The sequence below is a fragment of the Ricinus communis genome, chromosome 1, assembly GCF_019578655.1.
Source record: "Ricinus communis isolate WT05 ecotype wild-type chromosome 1, ASM1957865v1, whole genome shotgun sequence".
In the NCBI taxonomy this organism is placed as follows: Eukaryota; Viridiplantae; Streptophyta; class Magnoliopsida; order Malpighiales; family Euphorbiaceae; genus Ricinus; species Ricinus communis.
The window spans coordinates 2,971,783-2,992,692 of record NC_063256.1 but is presented as its reverse complement, the minus strand read 5'-3'; the positions used below and the strand labels follow the sequence as shown (position 1 = coordinate 2,992,692).

Sequence of the window (20,910 nt, the reverse complement as noted above, 5' to 3'; positions counted from 1 at the left end):
CTATAATATCACAAAAATGCAGCTATTAAGGTCAGAACTTGTGACACGAATTAAAAAGAGGATGTATGGAAAAGGTTAGTATGTGAATAGTACATGAAGCATCCAACAACAAAGCTAAAAATTCAGTACTTGTGAGGATCTGCAGAAGTTCAAATTTGAAGTGGGGAAGAGCCAAGAGAGCATTTTCTAAGAGACGCCCATTAGACGACAAATCTAAAACATTAACATTAATTTTCTTGTTAAGAGGATGAAAGAAACGTGGAAGATCCTTGTTTTGTTTTGGTACTTTTGAGGTGTAAGTTTTGTTTGGAGGCTGTTGGATGTATGCAATCAAGGGTATTAATTAGGTTTAAAAATATTACCTGCGTTTTCACAATAAACATTGCTCATGTCAGCTCATTACTTTGGATTTTTCTGCAATGTCATGAGCTAATGTTCTACCTCATATCATAACCTAGCTTCCAAATGACTAATCTAGACACCAGCCTTTTTTCGTTTTATTTTTTGTTTCTTTTGATATGCTTTGGAGCCTTGTATTTTGTGAATCTTTTATTGGATTTCCTCCATTAAGCAGTGAGAGATAGAGGGGAAGGAAGGACAACAGAAAATATTATCTTCATTACCAATCTATATTTAATAAAAAAAAAATGATGAAATGAACTCCCAGAGCTTTCTTCCTTTAATTTGCATACCTCTTAATGGAATGGCTTTTCAATCTCAAAGCATAGTTGAATTAGTTTAGGTTAAATTGATCCCTAGGGACTATATATATATAATGATACATCTTTTGGATATGACAAATGCAAGAATAAAGCTAGTGTTGTACTCTTAGACTGCATCTCATTAGCCAAACTCTCAATATACCAAATTTGTTTCTTATACATAATGTTTTCTGATGATAACAAGCTAGGCTTTTACGATCTACCAAACAAGTACAATAGAGTACCAACATCCAAATGGTAGATGATGCCTTAATATTCCTTTCTTTCATGTCCTTCCAAACCATAGTTAAATGGTGTACATAAAAGCAAGAACTTGATGATAGATGTCACAGTACTTCTAATGGCAATCTTTTCATTCACTTGAAGGCTATTTCGGTTATTTTGTTTCTCTTCTGTAACATGCATATCTTTTTTTCTAAGTACAATTTTTTTAACAATAATTAACTCAAAGCTGACAATCAACATGCCATTATCCTTGTCATCATTCTTGTATTCATTGTCACATTATAGTTTTATATTAAATTTGTCTTATCATTTATGCTAATTCAACACTCCCTTCTTCCCTGTCATGGAAAACAAAGAGAGCCCGACAGACCCATCTCCAAATCCTTGTAACAGTCCAACTTCAACACCTCTCCAAACAAATGATAATACCATTGAAAAAGGAGGGAAGAAAATGCCCATGAAGCAGGCTAAGAGAGGAATAATCGTAAACAATAAAGGAAGAAAATATCTTGGAGTAAGGCAAAGACCTTCAGGAAGATGGGTTGCTGAAATCAAAGACGCTTCACAAAAGCTGAGGTTGTGGTTAGGTACTTTCGATACAGCAGAAGAAGCCGCCTTAAGTTATGATAGTGCTGCCAGGCTACTTCGAGGAAGAAATGCAAAGACCAACTTTCCTAATGATCATCATGGAAACATGGTGAATACCCACCAAGAAATTTGCAGGTTATTAGGGAAAAACCCAAGATTGCATCAACTTCTTCAGCATGCAGTCTTGAAGAACCATGGAAAATCATTACTCTCTAGAAGAATTCCATTGGTGAATCAAAACGAAAGGAACCAAGTTGATTCTTCCTTCAATTTTGATTCGCTTGTTGAAGATACTATAATATGTTCTTCATCTTCAGCAGATGATCATGATCATAATCAAGATGGCAGCGACAAGTTTTGTGGGCTATCATTTGGTAGCTGTAAGGTTTATTCTTCTGTTATTGTAGCTCCTTCTTTCAGCGCTTCCCTATGTCAAGTTGAAGAAAGTAAGTGCAAAGAGGCTTAGCACATATAACATGTATATACATCAAATCACTTGTTCATGCAACCAATTTAGTCGTAAATAATGTTTTTTTCTTTTTCTATTTATTACGATTTTAGTTCATTTAAAACCAATGCGTTTTGGATTTCGAATTTCAAACATTTTCCTAGAAGGTATGGAAACCGACTAGATTAGGCATGCTTAGCTAAATTCCCTACCCAATATTTTTTCCTTTTCTTTTTTCTTTGAAAGACAAGGGAAAGGAAAAAAGGGTAAAAAGAAAAGAAAAGAAAAACTAAAATGATGGGTTATTGAAAGTCGAGTGAGAAACACTTAAAATGAGAAGAATTAGAAATGAAAGAAAAGTCCTTGTATTCCTTCTTCTTCTTCTTCTTCTTTTATTAAAAGGGAAAAGGAAAGAAAACAGATAAATTTCACTTACCATTCCTGAACTCAAGTGTTGTTCTCACTAATATCGTTAGATTTTAATTTGTCAACATAAAATCTCTGGTTTCAATTTGGAGCTCACTCGTTTTACTGTTTTCCGGCACTTAATTCACTAGCACGCTACCGTCAATTCAATATCCCAATAGTCACTCAAGAGAGGTAAGACTCTCAGAGTTACTTTACTTTGCCATCCATAACTTTTACCAAACTTGTTATAAATTAACTTTAAAAAAAGAAAAATCAATACCCAATAATCGAACTATGAAAAAAGAATCTTAAAACCTAACAATCAAATAAAAAAAAACCCTATGATCAATACCAAAACAAATATATAATATCATGAATACCCAATCAAAAGTAAAAATCCAAAACTGTAATATCATCAAGACACGAATCAAATATTTTTGCCTTCGTTTTTTTCTTTTTTCTTTTGGATTTATATATTTGAATGCAAAGGATATTTGGATTCTACAAAATCTGGATTTATATTTCTGTCTGGTTAATTGTGCTAGTGCATTATAGGACGTGAGAAGACGAGCTTAAGTTACATAATATTAAAACTTGATTGAATTGGGTCTTCTAAAAAAAAAAGAAATGGTCTGGACCTGTTCTTTTATGCTAACCCACAAGAATGAAGGCATTTCTTTTCATCTAAAGAACCAAAAAGAAAAAGGGGGGATTCACTCAATCTAGGAAATCTTCCAAATCAATGAAAATTTAAAAGAAAAAAAGAAAACTGTAAGCTCCTTCTCCAAATGGTAGAGAAGTAATGAGTTTCTACTTTCTTAAAATGCTGAACGTTCTTTGGTTTCAAATAATGGGACTATCAGCCGATTAATTTATAGTTTTGTTAGTAAGATATTCATTTCTATCAATAAACAGGTCTCAACGGCTTTTTTCCACTGTTAATATCTCTTAATTTTCTCTCCTTTTTAGTATATTTTTCTCTACTGTGAGATGAATTTGTGGCTACATCTAACCATTAATGTGGTCCTCTTTACCTATCATGTACTGATCAACTTTTAAGAAATTTTTTACTAATATTAGATGTATATACTGCACTAAATAAATATATAACTCATTTATATAAATATTTTTAAAGTTAATGGCCGACACATATTTAAATATTTAAAATAAATAAATAAGAATTATCTATTTTTCAATTTGTACTGTATCTGAATTATATAAAACTTCTAAAACTTACTCGAGACTAGAAGTTGAGTCTATTCCATATGTAAAATGTTGTCAATTGATAATCCAAGCCTTGATTTCTTACCCTAATAACGAAGGGAAACAATTTTACAAAATAAGTGATTACTAAAAAAACTAAAATAAAAAACAACAACATATGTAAAATGTTTGATGAAGAAGGCATGTTACTTAATGCACAGCAAAATAATAATGATAGAATAATAATAATAATTGTGACTCATCAGTACATATGTATGAATAATCAGTGGTAATTTTGTCCTAGTAAGTTACTTGGAAAAGGCATGTGAAACAAAAAAAAATATATATATTAAAAATCGCAGCATCCGGGGCCCACACCATTATAAATTTCAGTTACCTTCATCGTCGTTTTGTGGGTAATGAATGTCAATTATTGATCCGATCGACTCAATCCCTATCCACAAAAGGGTAATAATTGATACATCCACAAGGATGAATAATAGCTTTCGAGATTTTTAATTTTTCTTCTCTTTGCCCCGTCCAATAATACAAAAACCTTTCGGCTCATATGCTACCCGCCTATAAATGTATCGGCTCCTCCTTTGACGACGACGACTGAGCAATTTCTCTCATCCGACTAATTAATTGTTTAGCCAAAACCTTCAACAGAAGCAATTTGTATCTCTTCTGGTAACAACTGGGCCTAATTTTAAGGCAAATTGGGCCTCATAAGACAGTTTGAGGGACAAATTGACCCTTTAGCCATTTAAAATAACAGTCCACTACTTTCAACAACTCCTTCAAGATACAAGTTGAGTTTTAGGTCAATGTGCTTCTTTTATCCACACAAGTAAAAACAAAAACATAAATGGACGATGACCAACCTTTGCTAGTCAAACTGATTATATAAACAGACTTGAAAGAGGATGAAAGAATCCACTTTTATCCTTTTCCGATTGGGAATAATAATATCACTAACGTAAATTGGGAATAACAAGTTCAGTCATGCAGAAACCTTGAGACCAAACAGTTCACACAACAACAGAATATCCTCAGCTTGATTACGCCAGGAATTTATTTATTTTCGGTTGGTCCACATGGGCGACTGCAGAACTAGAATTGATTTTCATCAAAGTTTGGCCGTCACAAGGAAGGAACATGACACCAGCCCAAGATTCCACGAGTACACATCAAAAATTTAGCAGATTCTCCAGCAAGTTGGTACTCGAACTGTAATTTTCCTTCATTTCATGCAGCAGTGACGATCATATGTCTCCCACTTGGAAACTTCTTCCAAAGGTACTTTTTTCTTTACCAAGGAAAGAAACAAGCAAACTACTTTTAGATCACTTGCTCAAGAAAGCGACATATAAATTGGCTGCAAATTATCTCCCATGACCTCCATGTCCATAAAGGCATGCTGACACCATATTAATTCTAATTTCTGAGAATATAATGTGCATACCCAGTCATCAACTCTAGGAAATGATATGTTCAAGAAAAGAAAAGAAGAACTCTTAAAAACAAGTGCATATTGCCTAGTGATAGCTAGTATCATGATTGCTTCTTACATTTGGATAACCATATCCAAAAAAGAATAAACAAACAATCTGCTAAGAAATATAATTATTCACAAAAGTTAAGAATATAGGAGTTGGCCTTGCCTATATATGTCGTCGGGGCATCAATCAGAAAAGGAGCATCACAGAGTATTGATGCTGAGATGTTTTTGTCATCAACATCAATCAGCATAATTTATATGGAAGTGAAGATTATTTTTTTGAAAAAAAGAACACCATGTCCTAATTTGGACCAAGATCTAAACCCATAAACAGAAGTATTCTCCAGAAACTAAGAAAAAAATAGTATGTTTTGCAAGGACACTGAAACTACATAACAAAAATAAATAATTGAACATTAATGAAGCAAGTTAACAATGCATGTCATCAAAACCACAGGAAAGAATCAGTCTCCATTACAATGAAACCTTCTTGTACAATTGATTCAAACAAGAGAATACAAGATTGATATTGAAATGAAAAATGGGCCATCGGAACAGTAACAGAACTGAAATGAACTCAATTATAAAGTCAAGGGAAAAATACCAATCATATTTAATAATGGGTATTAACCAAAAAAGAAAGACAGTGGACATTAATCAAGCATTTGACCCACAATAAAAATGCTGAATTGGAAGGAAACAAATGATAATAAAGTATGAAAAATGAAATGGAAAACGTCAAAAACTGCACATTGAACATTTTGCGTGAACACTTTAAGAGTCTGACAAGATTGGTCTCACTCGCAAGCAGTAGCATATATAAGCCCTTGAATAACAATTCTCAGCTTTTATAAAACTAAATGCAAAGAAAGAATAACCACAAGAAATGGCTCTTAAATTTCAATGAATCAAACAAAAGATACCAGAAACAAAACTTCTAAATATTGTCACAAATAAAACATAAATTTAACAATCAACAGTTAACAAAACATGAAATAGACAACTCAAGAATTCATAAACTTAACAACAGGCAACAGCTGATGCTTGCCACAAAAGAATTATAAACAAAATTCGGAAATGAATATTGTTAAGTCAGAAAAAGATTAATTTAGAAAAAAAAAAACGCACTAATTATGCATACTTCAACAAACAATTATCAAAATTTAAAAAAGAAAAATACAAATCAAGGCCATACATAGGTCAATTACTTAACACTAATAAAAAAGAAAGGTACTGGAAAAGGATGCTACCAGTATGGAGCCTACAGGTGAAGACTGGTGCTCCTTTTTTTTTTTTTTTGCTTTGCCTGCAATTAATTTCAATTAGCTCATCAAAATTAAAGCGAAGCATACTTAAATTCTCAGGCATCAAACAGAAAACAAAGGAAGTAAAATAATATAAACAATAAATTGTAAAATAGAGTATCAAGAAGGGGAAGAAAATACACAAGAGAGTAAGCGCTGGATGCAGAGGTTTATCGATCGATTCATGCGTTTTATTTTTGTTTCACAACAAAATCTTCCAGGAAGAGATCGATGAACCGCTGCCTCCAGTGACTTCACCCCCACCCTTAAACTCTAATCTGACCTTCAATAACAAAAATTATACATATAACTAACACCTAACTTCTTTCTTCAAAATGTAAAACAAAGAATTGAAACAGTAACGCTAAAACAACACAGATCTGAGCATGAGACGAAACAGTATTATCACCCGAATAGGTTCAATGTATGAACATAATTAAAGATAAAACAAGACGCATGCATTTTTTTATTTATTTTTTTGCAATGATATGATTATAGTTAAAAGGCAGAGTGATGCAGATGGATTATTTTGTTTTTTTGCTTTTCTGAATTGAAAGAGAAATAGGAAGATAAAGCGTGGACCGGGATGAATCTAGCAAGCAAAGGTGCGGAGTCGCCATTTCCGTACGTATTCTCTTCTCTTCTCCTCTCTCTTTTCTCTTTCTCTTCTCTGTTATGTGTTTCTTATTCTCTTCTCCTCTCTTTTCTCTTTCTCTGTTGTGTTTATTTCATTTATTCAAATATTTCCTTTTTTCTTTAAAAAAAAGTCTAAATTTATGAAAACTTAGATTTATTTAATTCTAGTATAAATCTTTAAATCTAATTAACTCATAAGTTTTAGATAATGATTAATTAATATTTAACATTTGAGAATATTTTAGTTTATAGAATAAAAGATCCAAATAAATAAAGATATTATTTTAAATATGTAAAAAAATGATATTACTATGCATGTCATGATAATATTCAGATTTAATTTACGATTAAACTATTTCCGTCGTTTCAGAATTTTAGAACTAATATTTAACATAATGATATCAGCCATGAAGATAATAAGCCACTTTTAGTAAAATTCCACTCAAAAATTGTGGGATGTAATTGGTAAGGAAATCGTGGCCCAAATCGTAGCATAGTGCTGGTTGCAGACAATGTTCCAAGGCGTCGTGATGATACTTACTGGAGGGGACAGTCCTCTCTTTTTTTTTTTTTAATAAAGTTTAAATCCCTCTAAACTTTCCAGGCGTAACTAAATGGATCCTTTTAATATTTTTAAGCTTTATAGTCTAAAATATAGCTTAATTGTTAAATTTTTTTTATTAAATCTATAATATAGTTTTTAAATTTTTAATTTAATATTGATTCTAATTTTGATATTTATATATTCAATCTGCTATTTTGATATGAACTCCAACCATAATAAAAAAGAATCGAATCAATTAGAATTATTGATTCGTTCTATTCTAAAAATATTATCATTTAAGTATATAAATTAATTTTAATTTTTTTAATTTTATATATTTTAATGATAATATTTTGATAGTGAAAGTGTTTCCTCAACTTTCATTTTATTATTGTTGTTGAAATTTATGTCCTGTTAATAAATTTTATTGATAATTTTAATGGAAGTTAAAATCGAAATTAATATTAAAATTTGATGTTAAACACTACATGTTATACTTGATAATAAATATAAAATATAAATCTTTCTAAAATTTTGATATTTTTATAAATATGAAAGTGGGGGTTACATTTTTTAAAAATAAAAAATTTAAGAAATTTAAAATTTTTATTTTTAAATAATATTTTAAATATTATATTTAATAACTAATTATTATTTAATTTTAAAATTAATTTTATTATTTTGTATTGTCAATTTCTTTTTTTTTTTTTATTTATTTTCAGTTCATAAAAGTAGAAAGAATAACTCTTTTGGGTTCTTTTCCCAATTATTTATCTACTTCTTGTTTGTTTCTTTATACTAAAAATAGCTAAATATTAATTCTAACTGAAATGGTGGCAAAAAAAGTTTGAAGCTTTTACGTCTATTTCAATTTAAACTCTACTTATTGGAATGCCTAGTCAGCATGGTTCCTACAAGAGCCACGTCATCGTTCGGCTAGTGGACGAGCATGTTCAAGTGGCAAATTTGAAACGCCTGTCAGAGTTAATTTAGCAAATAATATTTTATATATTTTAATATTAAATAATTAATACATATTTTATTTATTAATTTAATATATAAATAACAATACCTACTAAATTGAAAAAAGAGGAGGGAGGGGAAATAGGTTTGTTTCCAAAAATTAAATGATTTAGTATGGGCCACTACAAGGACCTTAATTGTAAAGAGATATGGCCCTTTTTTGGAAAGATGTCAACCAAGCCTACTCTTGATTTAATTATTATTAGCTAATATAGCCATTGTATCCTATGGTCCGTTTCCTCTTCACTTATTCATCTTTTCAATTTTCTCACTGCCTCACCTTAGCTTTCTCGGCCACGTCATTCCTCTCAGATTTTGCCCTATATTTTTACAAACAAGTCACTCAAATTACAACCTCAATTTTTTTAAATTTTAAATTTGATTTATTTTCGTTGATGGCCATAGATCTTATTAAATATATACTGGATTAAAAATAAAGACATAAAAATATATATAGATCAAAATGTAATTTTTTTTTTTTTTTTTCTAATAAAAAGAATTACCAATGTTATGTAGATCTTGTGCAAGCATTACTGATTTCAACCGTCCCATAAAATAATCCACATGCGGCTAACTTTAATCTTACAAGGAGCAACTCACTTTGGATGAAGAAAGTAGAATCATATGCTACATCTCTTATATTGCTTTCCTATTAAGAAAACAAAAAAGGCAGCTTTTTCTTCTTTTGCTAAAGCCATGCAAAATCAAAAGCTATATCATGCAAACTCCTTTTTAACTACGCTGAATTTCGTCACAGACACACAGCTTTACCCCTTTCCATGTCGTCTTCCACTCATTCACACCTTACATTGTCGGTTAAAGCACAATCATACTTCACTATTATTTCCCTTAACAATGATTTACTAGTGTCTATATACATACATATATATTTGGTGAATGCTCATTTGGTAGCTCCATTTTAATTAACACATTCATGGCATCTGCAGTTGTTACATCATTGCCTGGCCAGCAACCGATAGAACAACCTATTAATGATATTCCACAGGCAGCTGTTTCGTCAACTGGTAGCAATGCAAATTGGCATTCTTCATCAGGGTCTATCGGGCCATTCTTTGGAGTTATTTCTGTTCTTACAGTTCTCGCAATTCTTTCTTGCATTTTGGGTAGAGTATGCAGTCGTAGGGCAGAGGCAGCGGTCGGAGGAGGAGGCCCAGTTGGCGCCATCAAGCATAGAGATTACTTCGGGTGGATGAAGAGGAAGAGCCGATGGTGCAGGGGTGGAGATGTTGAGGTCGGAGCTAAAGTTATGGCTCTTGATCAAGAAAAACAAGATTGTAAGGCTCAACCTTGATTATATTACTGCCCTTTTATCATTTTTACTGATGTGAATGGAGGGCGTTATCTCTTCATTGGTGGTTATTGTTGGGGTTTCAAAGGGGAAAAAGTCAGTACCTTTACAGCAATCGATTTGTAAAGAACATTTATGTATTAATTAAATATCTCACAAGTCTTAGCCCATTCAAGGTTATTACATTTATGACGATGATTATCCACATTTGTACAACTCATAAGCCTTCCTCATTGAGTCTCCTATAATCAAAAAATACAGGACTAAGATCATAATTGAATCGGTGATTAATAATTAATTCAATTGATTGAATCAGTTAGATTGTTAGTCCAACAATCTGATGAAAATACTTTTATTAATATTATTTTATTTAATTTTCTTTTAAAAATTTTATAATCATTAAAAAGAAAAAAAAAAACAGTTCACTACAAATAGAAAAAACCTATCAAATATTTATTTTAAATCAGACCGGCTATTAATTTTTAATCCATCTAATTCAATTTCTAAAACATTAATCTTATATACTCACTAAATTAGTCCGACGGTAAATGCATATTTAAATGAGTAAAATATCAAATTTGAGTTTTTTTTCCTCTAATTATATATTATGATATTATAATTTACCACCTTAATTACAATTTGTGGCTATATTCTCGAATAAGGGCATAAAAAATTATAAATCTGACACAATAATGCCCATATTTGAAACAATATATAAAAAGGATTAAAAATCAGTTTAAAAAATGGACCCTAGAATGTATTAAAAACACCTCACTTGAATCCTATATTTGTAATCATAGGAAAGGGGAACGTGGAATGTGCATCTTAATTCCGAACTCTGCTTTGTATTGTTATCTGTGTGTTAGTTAAATCAATAATAACCGTAGCAGAATCCTTATAAACTATGTCCAGCGTAAAAGTCTAAAATAAAAAAAATGGACAACCCATAAAATCTACTGCCTTCCATTTAACATGATAAAAATAATTTTCACTAAAACATGCCAAATCCAAATTTAACCTTATCTCTCTAACAAACATAACAGAAAAACACTTCCCCCCCATGCAAATTCCTCCATCAAAAACCACCAATTTGTCCATTTTCCTTTCCTGCTGCCGCCACCAACAACAGTAACATCAACATCAGCAGCAGCAGCCATAACAATATTTATTGTCAATGTCATAAATTTTATTCTTTATGATATAATATTACCATTGTATGAGAAGAAACCTTATTCTTTCATTAATTTCTTTTTTTTTTTTGGGGGGGCACGGTGAATGTGCTAGGAACATTAGACATTTCAAATATGGCAGCAACAGCAGCAATGAGAATTGAACAATACAATCAGCTAAAGGATATATTCGCTCGATTCGACATGGATTCCGATGGCAGCCTCACTATTTTAGAGCTTGCAGCATTGTTGAGGTCATTAGGGCTCAAGCCTTCAGGTGACCAAATTCATGTCCTATTAGCTAACATGGATTCTAATGGCAATGGGTCAGTAGAATTTGATGAATTGGCTAGCGCCATATTGCCTGATATGAATGAAGAGACTTTTGTAAACCAAGAACAGCTCTTGGATGTGTTTCAATTGTTCGACCGCGATGGTAATGGCTACATCAGCGCGGCCGAGTTAGCAGGATCCATGGCTAAAATGGGGCAGCCATTAACCTATAAGGAGCTTAGGGAGATGATCAAGGAGGCAGATACAGATGGCGATGGTGTCATTAGCTTCAGTGAATTTACTTCTGTAATGGCTAGGTCAACCATGGAATTCTTAGGCTTCACTTTGTCATGACCGATTGAAGGGTATGCTGTGGCATTTTGGTGATCCTGATTGCCCTAATTCTTTGTCAATGTCAATTCCATTAATTTGCTAACAAATTTTAGATTGCAGGGCTAAAATGATTTGTTCATTTTATAGGCATTTCTTGTAGAGATTATTTGTTGAATTTAAATGTTTAATATACATGACTAAGAAACCTTCTTCTCTATCATTACTTCCTGCATTATTGGTAAAAGAAGAAAAAAATCAAATAATTTTTTATTTTATTTTATTATTACTAACATTGATGAGATACAATGAGAACAGAAGAAATGATCACTTATGTTCCTATAAAATTTAAGATTTTCCATGCTAGAAATATATGTACTATTGTACACATCTGAACAGAATACAACTGGGCGTCCCAATGCATGAGATTCCCCACTGTATATGAATATTAACAAGTTGTTTCCAACAACACAAAAAAACTGCGACCTTTTGGTCATTAAGGAGCAACCTCGCCGCCCTTATGATTAGAATACAAGTACAAGTATAAAATCCGAAGTGGCAGAAATATTAACAATACAGCTTTGGTGCTTCCTGAAACAAAAAAATCTCCTATATCTGAGGTGCTTGGGAGTTTTGGCTGCATCAAATCTCCAGTGACGTCAATTTGCAGATCTTCCTTGTGAAGCAGCACAGCTAATCAACTGCTATCTGTGTCACATATGTACAGTGGAGAAGAAGTTTTCCTTCACAAAAGAATATACAATTACAAGCATATTGCTGACAAGAATTTGTCCAAAACATTTGAGCCATGGTCCTAATGTCTCTCGCGCTTCGAAAATCGGGCTGTATAACCCACGGTTGTATGCCGTAATGATCTCTGCCGTATCACATTACAGTACTCAGGGTCTTCTGTTTGCCCATCATTTCTTATCCATAGTATCATCTGATGATACAAGGGGAAAAATCGCATTTGGATAGCCGAGTAAGCAAAATATGGTAGGAGTGAGGAGATCAACACAAAGAAAGTGATGAGCCAATAAGATGGGGCAGGTGCACAGGCTTCAATGAAGACCTTATAGGCAGTAGTTGATATGTAAGGATCCATTGCTCCATACGCCAAGAGGAATAGATACCAGAATATGATGCCACCCCAGATGAAGAGATGCTGTATGTAAGTGAAATAATTGATAGATAGCGCCATTTGGCAGTTCACCACACAAACAATGCATGTGTACATAGTTGCCCCGAGGATCTCTAGGTCAGCAACTTTTCCACCTTTGTAAAAGGCTTGATTCTCCATTGCAGAAATGCAAAAGAAAAAGATTAGAGTAGCACTCAATATACCATTAAATACCCAGCCAATGATTTGCTGCCAGCTAAACAGGACATTCTGAACTCCTTCTTGGTATAATAGTGGGAACTGCAAGAACAAAAATAGTTCACAAACAATGTCATTTTCTCTTGGGTTTCAGAAACATACATTCAACTTTTAGTGTAAAAGAGGAAGAATTAGATTATGGGATATACCTTCAGGCAATAGCGTGCAGATACATCCTGATCGAATACTCCCAGGGCAATCACAGGAAGTGATGTGAAGAAAACATTGTAAAGAGACAAGAACCAATCATTGTATGCAGCTTGGCCTGAGAATGATGCATATGCCTCATAGAAGAAGAGAGTGAAGCCAAAGGCAATGTTCTTGTAAAAGAAATAGCATATCTGCCAAACATAAAATTAATATATCAAACACTTTAAATACAATTGGAAAAATCAATACATCGAACGCTTCATATAATATACTTTTCAGAACATCATATAATTTTAAATACATCTGTCGAACAGTTAAAATGCCTGGAAGCAGCATAAGCAGGCTTTTTAATCATTTACGTTTGATAAACCATTATAAGGAGAAAAACAGACCTATCATTTTGATTTATAGACATTTCCAACATTTTGCTAGCTATATATGTGATAATTTCATAATAAATCTTGATGCCTTATTGTGCATGAAGACTCCAGAGCTCCAGTTAAATTGAAGGAAAATTTATCATGTTAAAGATAAAATTGTACCATTGATGAGATCCTTCTGTAACACCAGTGTCCATGAACAAGTAGCAAGCGCTCCAAATATCGGAATTGTGCAATTGCAAAGTCACTCGACATGACTGCCTGAAATTTTGGAAAATGCTAGCGTTAAATTTGAGAATTCATAAAGTGACAATGATAAACTCATTCTATTTACGGTTACAGAAAATTTAATATTATCTGTTCAGAACTTGCCTGCATTCCTTCAACCCCACTGATACCAACACCAATATCTGCTTCCTGAAGCATTCCGACATCATTTGCCCCATCACCGATTGCTAATGTTGTACTACCTGTTTTTGTTTTAACTAGTCTTGTAACCTGCATTGTTTTACAGACACATTTTAGTTCAATTTGTAGTAAAGTTGCCAGAAACAAGTGAAGGATTTTTCATCCTAGTCATTGCCCATTTTATATACTTCAAAAGAAACAAATTATTGTCAAGTAGCAGTCTATCACAGGATTTTCTTTATCATAGTTGAACTACAAGAGGAAAACATTCTTATAACAGTAAACTATAATTAGTTAGAAAAAATATATTTTTGCCTATATGCATACATGGGAAATGAACTCTTCCTTGTCATCAACGTGGAATAGTGAAAGAGAACACCGAAGGCCATGAAAACTTGACTGCATATGGGATATAAACTCTATATACACTATGTGTTACTGAATGCATACACTGATATATCAACTAAAGCTATCTTTGGCTAAGACTTTTTTGGTACAAAAGTTGGATACTACCAACAAAATAGCATTTGTGATAAAGCAATAATTTATATATCACTAGTAGTCCATGATCTTTTTACTAGGGAAAACAAAAGAACAAAATGTTGAGAGTCAATGTAACTTACAAGAGCCTTCTGCTTAGGAGATGAACGGCAGCAAATGACAGATGCACAGCCAATGGCAAGCTCTAAAAATTCGTCCTTGACATCATCCTGAAGGGCATAAGCAAGTGAATTCCCATCAATGATCAATGCCAATGCCTCGAGACTTTCACTTGATGCACCGAGCAATGCCTTTCCTTCATTTATTTGACGGAGGACACTTGCCTTGGAAGCCTACAGAATCAGAAATATCCTGTCAAGCTCTTGAATTATACAAACTAGAATCCTATTGTGGGATAATTTGAGATTTAAAAATGTTTTCTCCGGAATCTAGACCTTAGTCACAGACCAAACATTTGGTATTCACTTTGTTAAACATCTTATGTGTCTATTAGAACACCACTGCAGTTGTTCAGCTAAACTTGAAGCAAACAATGTAATCTTCAAGATATTTTCAACACTGCCATTAAATTTCTACCATCTGAGCATCTGTAAGCATGCTATGTTCTACTTGCTCATGCATGAATTCATCCACGTGTAGAAAATACCTTTCCAGGGTACTTCGTAAAACTCATCCTAAGCTTGTGGTTATATCTTTGATCAAAGTGCAACCACTATTAAATGTGGTATTCTGATACTTTCCTCCTATTATCATTAGTTGGTCTCTATTAGGAATTTGCTTCTTAGTACCAAGTAACAAGCTACGTAATTGTCCAAATGCAACAGAAATTAAGATTTAAATTACCACATCAGCAGCATCCTTGTCCTCCATTTTCTGCAGGGTTTTATTTTCTGAAGTCTCTGAACTGATAATTACTTGTTTCATTCCTTGTCTAAGCAAACTACAGGCGAAACTGCAAGATGGAACATGTCAGACTACTACTATATCAAAGTCTAACATCTATAAAATTGAAATGACATCCATTTATCATTACCCAATATTAATTGCAGTCTCCATCTTATCACCAGTCAAAACCCATATTTTAATGCCAGCTTGGGCAAGCTTGTCAATACATTCAGGAACCTGAATGACAGGAGAAAAATAATTAACTTGAACCACCACATCTAATCTCTAAAGCTACTTTTGCTTGAAGCACTTTTTATATGTGACTTATTCTCAATACATGAAAAATGAACTTATGTAGTCGAAGGAAATAGTGTCTACATAATTGAAAAAGAAAATGATATTAGTTTGACTTCTTGTTAGTAGCTTTACTGATGACCAAAGACCAAGTCACTTTTTCTACAAAATGTAGAAGTACTTGATATTTTCATGCAAATTGAATGCTCAATGTTTTGGTAAACTCACTCCTTGTTGAAGTTTGTCTTCAACTGCTGTAGCACCAAGAAGAATCAAATCCCTCTCAATTCTCGCAGCTACTTCCTCAATCGTTTCCTCACGGTCTGCACTTAATAAGCTCTTGGCCTCATTAAACTCCTGACTGAACTCATTGTATTCTTCCTCATCAAGTTCACGATATGCAAGAACCAAAGTCCTCAAACCAGCATCAGCATACTCACTAATGTGCTCTTTTGTTTTCCCTTCAAACTCTCTTCCATTCTTTGCAAGTCTTTCAAACATGATGCTGTTCATTGAAGAAACACAAATTTTTAAAATGCATTAATAGCATAGAAATAGTAAAATCTAAAATCAACAAGCAATTTTAATCTAGCAATAAGCTATGTCTATATTTCTGTTAAATATGATAATCTTAAGGACATATTGTGTTCTTCTTTAATAGTGATAGGAAATATATCTCGAGGCCTTTGATTAATATTCAAAGGATGGTAGTCTATTCTCCACAAAAGTAATCATAGAAAGATCAAAATTCTGTGATTATGGCACAGTTAGGCAGCAGGTATGAGCAGTAAGAAATATTTAACAAACAAGAGCCCTCAGTGATGTAAGTTTAAGGTGTGATGTCAAATTACCAACCTGTCAGCACCTTTACAAAGTAGTAACAGCTTTCCCCCCTCATCTCTTACAATCACAGACATCCGCTTTCTGGAGCTAGTAAACTCAATAACATTCAAAAGTTGATAATATCTGCAGAAATGAGGAAAAGATAGCACATACTTGAGCAAAATAGTAATATTGTAACTTTCTACCAACAGCTAAAACAGAATGATGTAGATGACTTGAAAACTAAATACCGTTACCAAAAACAGGTGAATTTTCTATGAACAAAGGAAATATCCAAGTCCTATGCCTCGTAAACAAATTTTCTGTTTCTAAAAAAATATTGCAAAAACATGCAACAGAATCTCCATATCCATGCTAACCATTTCGAAATAACCACATAAACCTTGAAAAAGATATATAAGGATAAAAGCTAACCTCGTGACTTTTTGGCCTGTTACTGGATCTAACTCAAGCAATGAGATGCTTGCTTGTGTCCTTTCAAAAAACTCAAAGCCAAGTTCTCTTGCTGCAATCACAAAAGCTGCCTCATCTGGTGACTCAGCTTCATATGATATTCTTCCAGTTTCTTCATCACTTTCAGGTATTGCAGTGTGGCAGATAGCCAGTAATCTTAGAAATTTTTGGATTACATCTGCACAAGGTTCATTTACCCAATGGCCATCACTAATTCTTTCATCCACAAAATTGTACCCTTTTGTGGATATTGTTTGTTCAGTTTGTTCCTCAACATCAGTGTCACCTTCTATCTCCTCTTGAGGTAATGGTGAACCCTTTCTCCTAGCCATAGCTTTCTCAACTTCAGTTATGCCACGGCCATAGGAAGTCCCAGCAACAGAAAACTTGATAAGTTCCATCGAGTTGCAAGTCAATGTTCCTGTCTTATCAGAAAGGATAGTGTCAACTTGGCCAAGTTCTTCATTCAAATTCGAGGTACGTGCTCGTGCTGGCTTATCACCTTCCTCAAAATACATATGCAGATCTTGGTTGATGAAAATGCTCTGAAGAACTTTAACAATTTCTATTGACACATACAAGGAAATGGGAATCAAATAGCTGTACAACATAAGGGCAGTCAAAAAATGCAAAATAGCAGCAGCAGGTGCTCTCTTTGGATCATAATAAACTGTAGTATGATCTGGTCTCAGATACCACCTTTTCATCTTCCCATTTTCAATGTCTTCCCTTGTTGCAATTCCAAAGAAAATTGATCCAATAAAAGACATTAAAACCAAGATAAAGAATAAGAGGTATATAACTTTGTCCGTTCTCCTCTCAATTTTGCTTCTCTTGGAAGGGGGTGCAGTTGAATTTTGCATAACCTTTGTGTCATGACCCGTGAAAATAACAACTCCATAAATAAAATATGTGTTCCGTAACTTTGAGTCTCTTAGAAGAAGCTGCTGAGGTGAAAGAGGATACTGTTGCTCTCCAAGCTCGAAACTGCCTATGAAAGAGTATAAATTCGCATTTGGATCTTCACATCTTATTAAAGACTTGAAATCGTGAAAGCTAGAGTCCTCTTGAAGATTTGAAGTTGCATCCAATGCTTGTTTCAGTTTCAAATTGGTTTCTCCATCAAGATTCATGGTCTCAACATAGCAAATTCCTTCGTCATAACTTGATGAAAGTAAGATAAGATCAGCTGGAAAAAACTCATCCTTTTCCACCTTTACTATGTCGCCAACTTTCAAATCCATCCATTTAGTAGGTAGAAAATCACCATCACCACTATGCACTTTAACCTTACGATTGTTCACTTCAATATCCTGGTAATATTTTAACAGGCGAGATTATGCATCCAATGTAACAGTTACAACGTGGAAATCACAAGTGAAAAGAAGGAAGAAAGAAGAGGTCTGAAACCAACTCTAAATTCTCAGGTGAGTCAAGCTAATAATTAGACTACAGAAAAGAGCCTGAAGATTTCACATGCTTTGAATTTCTATTATTAATTCATGCCTCAAATTTGACCCTAAGCTACTATCTAAACCATTTCTTGATACATTCAGAATATCAAACCTAAAGATTAAAATTCAAACAAAAGAAACAATAAGACAATAAAGCTGCATTTTATCTGGTACTGGTAACATAATGCTCACCTGTCTTTTTCTCTTCCAATCTTCAAGCACCTCTTTCCCCATTGTAGCCCCAATAACAACAAGCAGAGGAACAACATTACTGACAGCAGAGTAAGGAGACAATGGCGTGAAAGACAGTATTGCGCAGATAAGGAAATAAAAATTGGCGACACGCCTGAACTGCTCAAACAACGATTTGGGGAAGAATGTTGCAAGGGTATACTTGGTAGTTCTAATATAATTGCTGTCATAACTATGCAAACCAGCCTCAAAACATTCAGGATCATTGCAGTACACTACTCTTGAGAAACCAGGTCCTCCTATAAGAGAATGGTCTCCTTTGAAAGATGCCTTTCCACAGGAGAAGGCATGGATTCTGCTAAAATGCTGCTTCTTTCTTCTACCACCAGCCATGCTTTGCAATCAGTAAATATATACCTCCAAATTGCTCAAACGCATGTAAGTGATAAAACCCACCAACAGGAACTAATTTTTGCTTCTCAAAATGAAGATAATGTGACAGGAACTTGACCCTTCAAAGAAGTATAGATGCGCATTAAGTTAAAAAAGCCAGATTCCAATATAGCAGCTGGACGGAACAAAATCCCAAATAATCAACAAATGCAGAAACCTATCACCAAAAATATTTTTGAACAATAATTAAAAGTAGAACACAGAGATATTCTGGTGGCAAATTACAGTACTAACAAAACTAGACCAAACAAGAAATAATAATTAATCTGAAGAGAGGTCATATAGATATTTTTTTTTTTAAAAGCACAAAAGGAGAAAATCTTGATTGAACTATACTTTAAATTCTTAATCTGGAAAAAAAAAAAGTTTAAGATAAAACTGGAAAAACCCAAAAGGCAATAAGAACCTTCTAAAAACAAAAGGAATCAACAAAAACTATGAAAACAATTCCTGGTGAGTGGTGGCACATCCAGATCCCATATGAACGGGACAAAAGGAAAAGGGCAGAGTAAAGCAGTATTTGTTATCAAACAATACAAACTTTTTGTTTGTAAGCTATAAAACTATAACCAAGGCCTGCCATTTCTTACCTTTGACTAATAGCTACAGAAACGAAAAAGAAAAACCCACCCAAAAAATTAAAAACTTCAAAACATGCAATTGGGTTTCTCATCTAAAAAAGACTACAAAACTCAACTACTTCAATAAGTGGAGAAAAAAGAAAAAAAGAACCCACTTGGAAAATGATGCTAACAGAACAAATTTAGAAACTTCAAGAGCTGGTTCTCATCTGCTAAAAGTGTACCAAGAAAAATATGCCAACATCTATAAGAGGAAGAAGAATAAAGATGTAAAATTTTGAGTGGCGGGTAAGACATCTAGAAGGTCAAAGACAGAGAACTGAAAATTAAAAAAACAATAATAATAATATTAGTAATAACCAAAGCTGTAAAAGAAAAAGAAATGAAACTCAGAACAGTATTTAAGCATAGAGAGTTCTTGCATGATCAGTACCTTGTATAGCTTTGTCAGTCGACTGGGATTTTCTTGTTTTTTTAGCTCTCTTGCTGGCTTAAAAAGTTTCACTCACATGATCATGATCATGATTAAGAACTGGATATAACAAGAAGACTGTAATTAGTGTTCAAAGAAAGGAAATGCAGTGTTGGCTGTTGATGTAATATAATTACAAGAGTTTTGGACATAAACTAATTAACAAACTATAAACTATTATTATGCTGCCAGCTTTCCTTTTTCATTTTGTAAAAAGAAAAAAGAAAGAAGAAAAGGATCAAGATTTTTGAAAGACAGTTAGAGAAGAGAAACGATCTAATAGAATCAATCCACTTGTCTTATGATGAGGCCGCTTTGCTTCTTTGAAAGGTCAACATCGAACAAAACTATGCCCGCTCGCTCTCTCTCTCTTCTTCTCTTGCATTTTTGTAATTCGCAATTCACGTGGTCCTTTCTTTATTTTATTTATTATTATTATTCTTATTACTGTTATTACTATTTTATTACTAATATAAAAATATATAAACTCTTTTTTTGGCTTTATTTAATATGAGCGATTAATGCATTATTGGAGCTATCATCTTAAAATACAAAATTTTATTTTTATTTTTTCATGCGGAAATTGAGAGAATTTAGAATCTTTCGTTAGCCGTCTTTATATATATAAAACAACAAAAGTATTAGTAAAAACGAAAAATCAAGAAAAAGCTGAAAAGACTGATTTATATGTTTCTTTTATAATTTTATATGCGTTATATATATATATTATTTACTTTTTCCTTTCTCTCTTGGAAAATTAAGATATATTAGTTTTAAATTAAA

General features: G+C 33.0%; 4 protein-coding genes and 1 long non-coding RNA gene across 12 annotated transcripts; 3 read left to right on the top strand and 2 right to left on the bottom strand.

The window, feature by feature from the left end:
- The first annotated feature begins 1,155 nt into the window (after positions 1-1,155).
- LOC8264557 (ethylene-responsive transcription factor ERN1) lies at positions 1,156-2,087 on the top strand. Its single transcript, XM_002511957.4, has one exon. The coding sequence runs from the start codon at positions 1,291-1,293 to the stop codon at positions 1,999-2,001; it is 711 nt and encodes a 236-aa protein (XP_002512003.1). The 5' UTR covers positions 1,156-1,290; the 3' UTR covers positions 2,002-2,087.
- Positions 2,088-4,359: 2,272 nt separating this feature from the next.
- LOC107262532 lies at positions 4,360-7,131 on the bottom strand. Of its 3 annotated transcripts, XR_007217540.1 has the most exons (3): positions 6,982-7,126; positions 6,346-6,401; positions 4,360-4,903 (listed from the first exon to the last, which is right to left on the bottom strand). It is a non-coding gene; the product is annotated as an uncharacterized LOC107262532 (long non-coding RNA). The 3 variants fall into 3 exon arrangements; XR_007217545.1 differs by having other exon boundaries at positions 4,360-5,038; positions 6,346-7,131; XR_007217543.1 differs by having other exon boundaries at positions 4,460-6,401; positions 6,982-7,131.
- Positions 7,132-9,475: 2,344 nt separating this feature from the next.
- On the top strand, positions 9,476-10,081 carry LOC8264556. Its single transcript, XM_002511956.4, has one exon. The coding sequence runs from the start codon at positions 9,537-9,539 to the stop codon at positions 9,912-9,914; it is 378 nt and encodes a 125-aa protein (XP_002512002.1). The 5' UTR covers positions 9,476-9,536; the 3' UTR covers positions 9,915-10,081.
- Positions 10,082-10,572: 491 nt separating this feature from the next.
- LOC8264555 (probable calcium-binding protein CML15) lies at positions 10,573-11,905 on the top strand. The gene has a single exon (XM_002511955.4). The coding sequence runs from the start codon at positions 11,216-11,218 to the stop codon at positions 11,705-11,707; it is 492 nt and encodes a 163-aa protein (XP_002512001.1). The 5' UTR covers positions 10,573-11,215; the 3' UTR covers positions 11,708-11,905.
- Positions 11,906-11,941: 36 nt separating this feature from the next.
- LOC8264554 (putative phospholipid-transporting ATPase 9) lies at positions 11,942-20,405 on the bottom strand. Of its 6 annotated transcripts, none has more exons than XM_025159929.2 (13): positions 20,089-20,405; positions 19,811-19,899; positions 18,622-19,231; positions 16,937-18,288; positions 16,535-16,645; positions 15,908-16,184; positions 15,534-15,622; positions 15,344-15,452; positions 14,623-14,832; positions 13,964-14,089; positions 13,754-13,852; positions 13,211-13,402; positions 11,942-13,103 (listed from the first exon to the last, which is right to left on the bottom strand). In XM_025159929.2, the coding sequence occupies exons 3-13, from the start codon at positions 19,012-19,014 to the stop codon at positions 12,498-12,500; spliced, it is 3,564 nt and encodes a 1,187-aa protein (XP_025015697.1). In that variant the 5' UTR covers positions 19,015-19,231; positions 19,811-19,899; positions 20,089-20,405; the 3' UTR covers positions 11,942-12,497. The 6 variants fall into 6 exon arrangements, with proteins under 6 accessions (XP_025015697.1, XP_048232434.1, XP_015584526.1 ...); XM_048376477.1 differs by having other exon boundaries at positions 18,622-19,133; XM_015729040.3 differs by lacking the exon at positions 19,811-19,899.
- Positions 20,406-20,910: the final 505 nt, after the last annotated feature.